Genomic DNA, 8,691 nt, shown 5'->3' with positions numbered 1-8,691 from the left:
AGCTATATTGTTTGCTTGTTTATTAACAATGTCAATATTTCCCCAACGGTGTCCACTTTAAATACATCAACCAAACCCCTGTAGAAGCAGGCCCCCGTTATACCGTGGAAACATCCTCAATTCTTTGTGTCTCTACCCCCTTCTCAGTCACAGTATCGCTCTCAGCCTCCTGCCTGTAAATGTGCTCCTCTCCAAAGACCCGCCCCATCTCCTCTAGTGTTCGCCCTTTCGTCTCGGGAAACAAGAAATAAATGCACCCGACATACAGCACACTCGGCACAATAAGCACAAGATAGAACCTCCACCCAACACGATCCAACCCTACCGGCGCTGCAACAAGGGTCACTTCACTTGAGAGATAAAACCAGCCCAGTCCCAGCGCAACTCCCTGACTGCGTAGATGGTTGGGGAAGATCTCAGCAATGTAGGCAAACTGCGTCGCGTCCACGAAGAAACACCACCAGAAGATATAGAAGAAGATGAAGAAGACGGCAGCCCGCAGTCCGGGGGTGTTGTCTGTATTCAGGAAAGATGCCGTCAGTGCGCACAAGAAGACCATGCACAGTGTGCAGCCTGTTGCGCCGGCGAGCAGGAAACGACGGCGCCCGAAGCGGTCGATGTACAGTGCTGTCCAGGTGTTTCCGATAAGCGTGAATGATGTCCAGCAGGCATTCAGAAGCAACGGGATAGACCCTGTTAGACCAAGGGAGGCGTAGATAAGGACTCCGTAGTTGGTCAGCACGAAGGTGCCCAGGAACTGGTTTCCGATCATGAGAATCGTCGCAATGAGTGAGCGTTTACGGTTTGCGGGCGTAGAGAAGAGTGCTAGCGCTGGCCACCTGGATTTCACGATACGCGACTGGTCGAGTTCGAGCTGTTTCTCCATCAGGCTGAACTCTTCCCGCGCTTTGGTGTTGTCGCCGTTGCTATGCCCGTTGGTCGAGTGCAGTTTCTGCAGCACGCTTAGAGCTTCAACCCCTTTACCTTTTGCCAACAGCCACCGCGGTGACTCTGGAATAAACGGCGCACCGACGAGCACGCACAGCGGGAAAAGCACCTGGAAGGCCAGCGGAAACCGCCATGCAAACTGCGCCGCTGGGCTCGTCGCCTCCATGAACCAGCAGGCGTACCCTAACCATCCGGCAAGGCTATAGCCGACCGCATACATGACGCCCGTCACGCAGACCATGGCACCCCTCGTCTCTGCCGTCGACACTTCTGCCTGATAGATCGGCACACTACACGCTAGAATGCCAGCTCCTAGACCAGCGACAAATCGGCCGACCAGAAACATGGCCATATGCACGGCCCCAGCGCACAGCGCGCCACCTACAATCAGCACCGCCGCGCCCAAGCGGATGGTGGTCTTGCGCCCATATGCGTCAGAGCTCCAGGCTTGCAGGATACAACCCATGAAGGCGCCGGCGGAGTTGACGCCATTCAAGGCGCCGATCATATTCGTCGTGTGCTTGTAGTCGGGATCGGTGGTGTCGGCCTCTAGGTCGAAGAAGGTGTAGAAATTCGGTTGGCCGACGGTGGACCCAATGACGGCGAGGCCATACGCTGTCGAGATTGTGCCTATGGCCACGAGGATTACAACGGTGAGGTTGTAGGTGTTCACCGTGAGGTGAGGGAGGATGGGCATGGTGATGGTCGTTGTAGCGGCTGGATTGCGGATGCACAGTTGTGTACCTTGGAGATTAAAGGCAAAGCCAGCCAATATTAAAGGCTCGTCAATCGTTTATAGGGCATCTCAGATATAGATACATGCGTGACGTACTTACTTGATCTTCGTCCAGCCCCGGCTACTCGGGCCCATCTCTTGTCTACCCCGCATATTTCCCCAGAGCCAAACCGAACGCTTATCTGTGCAGACCTGCATCCCCTATGGAATAGCACGGCCCTCGGCTGTAGAGCAAAAGCAGGAGCGGGGGGATTAAACCTTGATGAAATGCGGGGAAGCTCCAGATACGCCAGGATCGCCCTTGATCTACGCATCTACACGTACTCCAACGGGCGGGGGCAGGGGGTAGGGTTACGCCTTTCGTCCTCGCATCACCTGACAGAGCCATGCTGAAGCGCATGGCTCTGACGAGGTCGGTGGAGATCTGAGGGCTCTGAAGACATGGCGGAGATGATAGTTATGATCGGCGTTTAGCTACTATCAGAGATGCAGTGTATGGCCACGATAGCTGCGCCTAAAGCCGCCCCAGAATGCTCAAGCCGTAGTAGACAGACTCACCTATTGGTGATACGTGCAAAGCAGGGTCGGCATTCGTATTTTTGCCCGAGGTAAAGTAAAATCGTCTAGGTAGGGGTCTTTCGATGACGTCAAAGAGACAGACTCTAGCCGCCATTGAGGGGTCGTCGGCAGGGGATAGTAAAAGGATAGGGTATATGGATGGAGGAGTCAAGGGCAATTTGGGTAGGATATCACCTATGGAAGGCGGCTACTGGCCGGTTCTGATGCATGGTACTGTACGTATATGGGTATATTTGGCGTGGGCAAGACTGTTATGCACGCTAGTAAACACGTTCAAGATTCTTTCCCAATAAGGCTGCAAACTGATTCAGCTCCGTCGCGTCTAGTGGTCGCAAAAAGTACCCGCAGCTCTTGACGAGCTGGACTGCGTCCTGCGGCTCTGCGCTAGGGCAAAACGTCTTATGTCTTGGTGATATTGGCAGGGATAAGAAATAGGCCAAGGCAAGGCTTACGGTATGGAGTTGTGGGGTAGCTATCAACCATTATTGAACAGACGAGAAGAAAAGAAAAGAAGAAGAGAAAGCTGGTAATGGTTAGAATACGTGAGTCAATGTTCGAGAAATCTGTGATCTCTCACGGGCTGCAATTAGGGTCAGGAGCTGAAATGACCAATGGATTCTGTACAGTCCCAAGAAGACTGTAAGGGAGTGTGAGATCTACACTCCGCAGAATATATTTCCAGAAGGAATGGACTCTGAGCTCTACACAAGCAGAAGCGAGGCCAGGTATAAACCAATCCAAAGCAATCAATTATTATCTGAATAAAGAGATATCAGTTTATCTGGTGAACAGCCTGTCAATTCAGCCACAGAATGCTCATCGCCTGCAGTCGCCTTAGGCTTGCTGTTAGTCGCAGGCGCACAATTGATGCTGGACAAGTAAACACGGTGCGCTGGCACAATCTACACAGACAATTGAAGCATCCGCAGTTTTTCCCACTGGTATTCAGATATCGCTCAAATACAGCTGCATAAGGACTGCTTGATGCCATCACTATTCGCGCCGTTCAAGCGGAGGCACATAGGAAGGATATTACGAGTTCGATATCACAGAAATAGTATGAAACAAATCCTCGTACTGCCCAAGCACTCTTCTTTGTCGAATTGAAATTGCCAATACAGGCCCGGCAAAAATCATTTACTTCAATCGAACCCCGCTACAACTTCCTAGGTCTGTCTCTTGTTAAATATGATATGGCAGCATCATGCGTATCTTAGCATCAATGCCGGACTAGACTCCCTTTATGCGGAAGCTATAGGCTGACGTTAGATACTGGTTATACTGATGCAAGATTGGTGACTTATTAAGGCCGGCGGCGCTGCTTCGATATGGTAATATCTTTGAATTTCTGGCGTCGTTAGGTATTTAGGTATTTGAAGGATTGAACACTGTCCAGAGTAGAAGCCACTGCTTAGTGTCTGCTTCAATTCCTTTCGACGGACAGGCCCAAGACAAACATCGACTCTAAAGTGCTGAAATCCGGAATATATTGATCTTCAAGGCGCCTCGATGAGCGTGTCTATCCAACCAAAAGGCTGAAATCGCAAGAAGGGCAATTGTAAGAATAATCGTGAATAAGGAATATGCAGCGCAATGAGACAACAAAGGCCGGGCCTAAAGCCATGATGCTCGTGGCGTAAACCCGCTGGTACATGGTCCTTATAGATGGGATTTGCAGAGTAGATATCATTCTCTCTGACCTTCATTGACGGATGCTTTCACGCAATATCCCTAGGGCCCTCTGGCACACTCTGTGTACGTAATGAAACCCTGGCTGTCGAATAAACTCCAGACTCTCAGCCACATCCCTACTAATTTGAACGGACACACGTCTGAAACAATAAAGGAGTCTTGGGTGAATCCTTCTGCGCTTGATCTTCCAGTATCCGAGTTCGCTGCTGCATACAGAAGCTACAGCTTAGGGAAGAATACTCCAAGGTATTATAACAGAACTCGTGGATGCTTCATTGGATGGTGACAATTGACCAGGAGACAAGGGTAAACATCGTTGAGAGCCTGCCCTAATTCCAAGACCGTCCTATCTCACACCCCTCCTCTCACTCTGCAGCTTTACACCGCTGGAACCGCAACGCTTCTCTCGCAATATCTTATAAGACAGTCTCTTTTCTGGTGAAACCAAGCATAATCCCAAGCACTAATGATGTAAGGACATTTCCGCCCCGTTTCTGTCTAGTTAGTCATCGGCATATTAGATCGGTGAAACCACGAGGCGCAGATTACGTCTGAATGTGTTTATCGACTGTCTTTACAGTATCTTGAAGCCGGCTCTCGGCGGAGTTCAAGCGGGCTTCGCGCTGTTGTCAGTCCGACTGGCTGCTTTCTCCGCACAGTATGGCACAGACACCGGTTCTGGGAGGAAGTAAACTGTGTTGTATCTGACAGCCATGGGAAATGATGGTGATATATAGAATGTCTTGACACCATAATGCTTGGATCTGTTATTTTATGTGCTTGGTCGTTCTCTCAACCCCAGACTGCGCCAAGCAGTTAGGGCAGACACTCCATGCCCCGAGAGACCGAGCCCGACCCCGACGTTTCTGGGGGTACCCAAGTGACGATCAGTTTCTTCAAACGGATTTTCTCACGGGTAAACTATACTGGGATTTCCCTACTCGGCGAAATGATCTCGAGTAGATGGTTCTATCCGTAATGAGACTGGTATTTAAGACCAAGAACATCCCGTCTTCAAAACTAACATCCATTGCAATTCTACAGCCGACGCCTCGTAGCGACAAACAAACAATATGAGGCTTATGAAGACCCTAGTCCAAGCGGCAGCGGCCGCATATTTCTCGTCCTTCTTGTGTGAGGGGGCATCAGCACAAGACCCCCGGCCTATGGAGAACCTCGGCCGCGGCGTCGTCGCCGTGCGCGCAAGCACAGACTCCGTCCTCGTCACCTGGCGCCTGCTGGGCCTCGACAATTCCGATATAGGATTCAACGTCTACCGCGCTGTCGGCTCCGGAGAGGCCGAGAAACTGAACGACGAGGTCCTGGGCGCAGATACAGGCACGAACTTCCTAGACACAACTGCCGATCCCGCAGACGACAACACCTACTTTGTCCGTCCTGTTCTCGACAGGGAAGAAGGGGACGCTAGTGGCAGTTTTACCCTTCCTGGTGACAATGAGGTCGAACCGCTCATTCGGATCCCGATCCGTGAAAGTGGGCAGATCAAGTACGTCTGGGTCGGCGATCTCACAGGCGACGGCGAATATGATTTTGTCCTGGACCGCACCAACACGCAACAGAGTATCGAAGCGTACACGCGCAACGGAACATTTCTCTGGGAGATCAGTCTGGGCCCCAACAGTGAGAACCAGAATAACATCGAACCGGGGAGCACAGCGATCAGTGTAGGAAACTGGGACGGCGTGACGGTGTATGACTTTGACGGAGATGGGCTTGCAGATGTGGCAGTGAGGCTGGCGAACGGGGTCGTCTTTGGCGATGGGGAGGAATTCAGTGAGGGCACCTCTGACGATGAGCAGTGGGTTGGCATTGTAGATGGGCAGACCGGCGCTCTTAAGGGGAGCAGTAAGCTGCCGACAGACTTTATCGAGGACGGGCCGCTGGCTGCGCGGTTCGGGGTCGGCTATCTCGACGGGAAGAGGCCTCATCTGGTTGCGTTCATGAAGAACAGACAGGATGGGGGCGACTTCAATCGGGTGATTGGCGCTTGGACGTTCGATGGAACGGACTTGATTGAAGAATGGATCTCACTTGGCGATGCTCTCGTTGGCGCAGACGGACACAACACGCGCATCTTGGATGTGAACGGCGACGGGAAGGACGATGTCGTGGAGATTGGCTTCGTGCTGAATGGCGAGGACGGCTCGTTGCTTTACAGTATGCCCGAACCCATCGTACATGGGGACAGGTACTACATCGGCAAGTTTGATCCCGAGCGAGAGGGACTGCAGGGCTACGGGATCCAGCAGGACAACGAGGAGCTGCTGATGGAATATTACTACGACGCCGCGGACGGCTCATTCCTTTGGACGCACTATGGCAGTGAAGTCGGCGACGTCGGACGCGGCCTAGCAGCAGATATCGACCCAACCTACGCAGGGTACGAGGTCTGGTCCTTCCAGGGGATCTACAACGCCGCCACGAACGAAACAACAACATCCGACACCTCACTAGCCCCCTGGCCACAGATGAGCATCTGGTGGGACAACGACACTCTGACGGAGCTGTACAACGACGGCAAGCTGGAGAAATGGGACTGGGAGAATCCCACTGACAGCAGGAGTCTGCCTCGGATCCTGACGATTGGCAACTATGGCGCTCAAAATCCCAATAACTATAACCCGGCCTTCCTGGGCGATATCATGGGGGACTGGCGGGAGGAGATTATCACGGTGAATGGGGATCATTCGGAGCTGATCATCTTTACGACGGACCAGTATACTGATGTGCGGCTGTACACTCTGGCGCATAACCCAGCCTACCGCAACTCGATGACGCTGAAGGGATACATGCAGTCGCACAGCATTGACTACTTTCTCGGGCATGATATGGAGACTCCTGCGAGCCCGAATATTCAGTATGTCGGTCAGTAGCCGCTCATTAGCGACTTTGCCAGGTTGTTAGGGTTGGAATGTCTATCTGTGTTTTTCATATTTTACAAGCTGAGGTAGCAATGTAATGCTCATCAACCACCACACTGGTAACTGAACAGCTGCACAAGGTATTGAAAGGAGTGCGTCAGAACCGGCAAACATGCTAGCCCTGACACCATTCGGTGATGAGAAAAGAAAAATAAAGCAGAATATAATATAGACAGCCAGTAATAGGTTGAAGCATCCACTAACGCAGGGTCGTTATGTGTTTGCTTAAGCTGTCAAAAGAGTGCTTCTTGCGGGCAATTACCGGCTATCTGCTTGAATCTCAAATTGCAGGCAGAGACGTGAAGCCATATGAAGACTATAGCTATATATGGCCGTTTAATAATGTAGCCGAGTACCAGAGTCACAGAAAGTGGCTATGAATAAGGTAGAATTTCTATTCAGACCGGTGCCTAGCCCTATTCTTGTAACGCGAACAGCACAAACCTATACCCACGATGTCCTCCTCCAAAAGCTGGAGCTCTGAACCATGATGCGACAGGGGTATCGAATCGCTAGACTTCGTCAAAGAGAAGACGGGAGTGTTAATTTCTTATGTTGTCGGCCGGTTGAATTGAAAGCACAAGCTATCTGTCTGCATTTGCGTTGTTCTACGTCCCTGTCACTAGAAACCATATCACGCGCCCGACCCTCACCCCGAGAATAAAAATCACGCTTCCTCTTGACTTGACTTTGCTTAGATCAAGCAAGCGTCAAGGTGCGTTGCCTTTAATTCTCGAAAGAGGGACGAAGCGTGATATATACGTGTCGTGAGTGGTTCAGACACATGGTGGGAACAAAGGGGAACTTGGGGTCTCAGGAGGTAATATATCCACTCAAGGCAGATTATCAGCCTCAGACAGCAGTTGGAACTGAGTAAACCAGCCATGGCTATGTTGTTGATTGGTAATATATGGTTATGGAAGCTGGACGGGAATGAAGCCGTGGAACTTCTAACCCGTAACTAAAAAGTGTGTAGTTTGAGTGCAAAAATAGACCTTTCTCCCGATTCAGTTGGCTACTTGGAATTGCGGACCTGTGATGCACAATACCTTCTGATCGTCTGATGCCATCTAGCCGACTCATACGTGAAATAGCCAACTCATATGTGAAACTCTTCCCCTTCATCCCATTACTCCTCCCGCCGAAATCCCCTGCTCATTTGCATCGAAATAGCTGAAACACACTCATCTTATAAAGCTCAACAGTCTTCTTCCTAATTGATGGATCGAGGGGCCAGATTCTTCCGGGGGCAAGCGGCCCAGAGCACCCGCAGCTGTCAATATCGGCGGAGATTTGCATCGTTAGGCATGCCGGCTGAGCTGGAGATGTAGCTTCTGTTAGGTGCAATGTCGCAAGCGGAGCTAACTGCCCCGTCTGCCACGTACTCACAGTCGCTGCATCGACCGTTCTAACATGGAGGTCGAGTATGTAGTTTGCGGAGGGCAGGTAGGAGCTATGTCACTTCTGCACCTATGTATACCAGATTCCGGCCTCTATAGCAGACGAGCCAGGAAAGAAGTGTCCGAGCCGGCACCGTCAGCGAGGAGGGGCTCGAAGAGGCTGCTGCCACGTCGGGATGTGGTCCGTTTCAGCTGGCCAATGGCCTTGATTGCAGATTTCATCAAGGACTCGGAGGGCACCAACATGACTGAGACATTTGAGATGATGGTGCCGAGGGTTAGGGTGAGGAAGGCTAGAGAAGGCGTCTTTAGTCATGACGGCAATGAAGCAGATGCTGAATTCGAGATCTTCCAGACATTGAGCCCAGTTCTAACTCTAAGGGACGTCCAGTAG

The 8,691-nt window shown here is 51.4% G+C and overlaps 2 protein-coding genes across 2 annotated transcripts, besides 1 other annotated feature; one reads left to right on the top strand and one right to left on the bottom strand.

Annotated features, from left to right (window-relative positions):
• Window positions 1–8,691: part of a sequence feature (contig 1.43 127..338545(1)) that runs on past both edges of the window.
• On the bottom strand, window positions 98–2,072 carry ANIA_02544 (uncharacterized protein; the record flags this gene model as incomplete). The annotated part of the gene is made up of 2 exons (XM_655056.1): window positions 98–1,692; window positions 2,009–2,072. 2 exons carry the CDS (start codon window positions 2,070–2,072, stop codon window positions 98–100), a joined length of 1,659 nt encoding a protein of 552 aa, XP_660148.1.
• Window positions 5,029–6,984, top strand: ANIA_02543 (uncharacterized protein; the record flags this gene model as incomplete). The annotated part of the gene is made up of 2 exons (XM_655055.1): window positions 5,029–6,833; window positions 6,969–6,984. 2 exons carry the CDS (start codon window positions 5,029–5,031, stop codon window positions 6,982–6,984), a joined length of 1,821 nt encoding a protein of 606 aa, XP_660147.1.

This window comes from Aspergillus nidulans, chromosome VII, assembly GCF_000011425.1.
Source record: "Aspergillus nidulans FGSC A4 chromosome VII".
Taxonomy (NCBI): domain Eukaryota; kingdom Fungi; phylum Ascomycota; class Eurotiomycetes; order Eurotiales; family Aspergillaceae; genus Aspergillus; species Aspergillus nidulans.
This window is presented reverse-complemented; position numbering and strand designations above follow the sequence as displayed.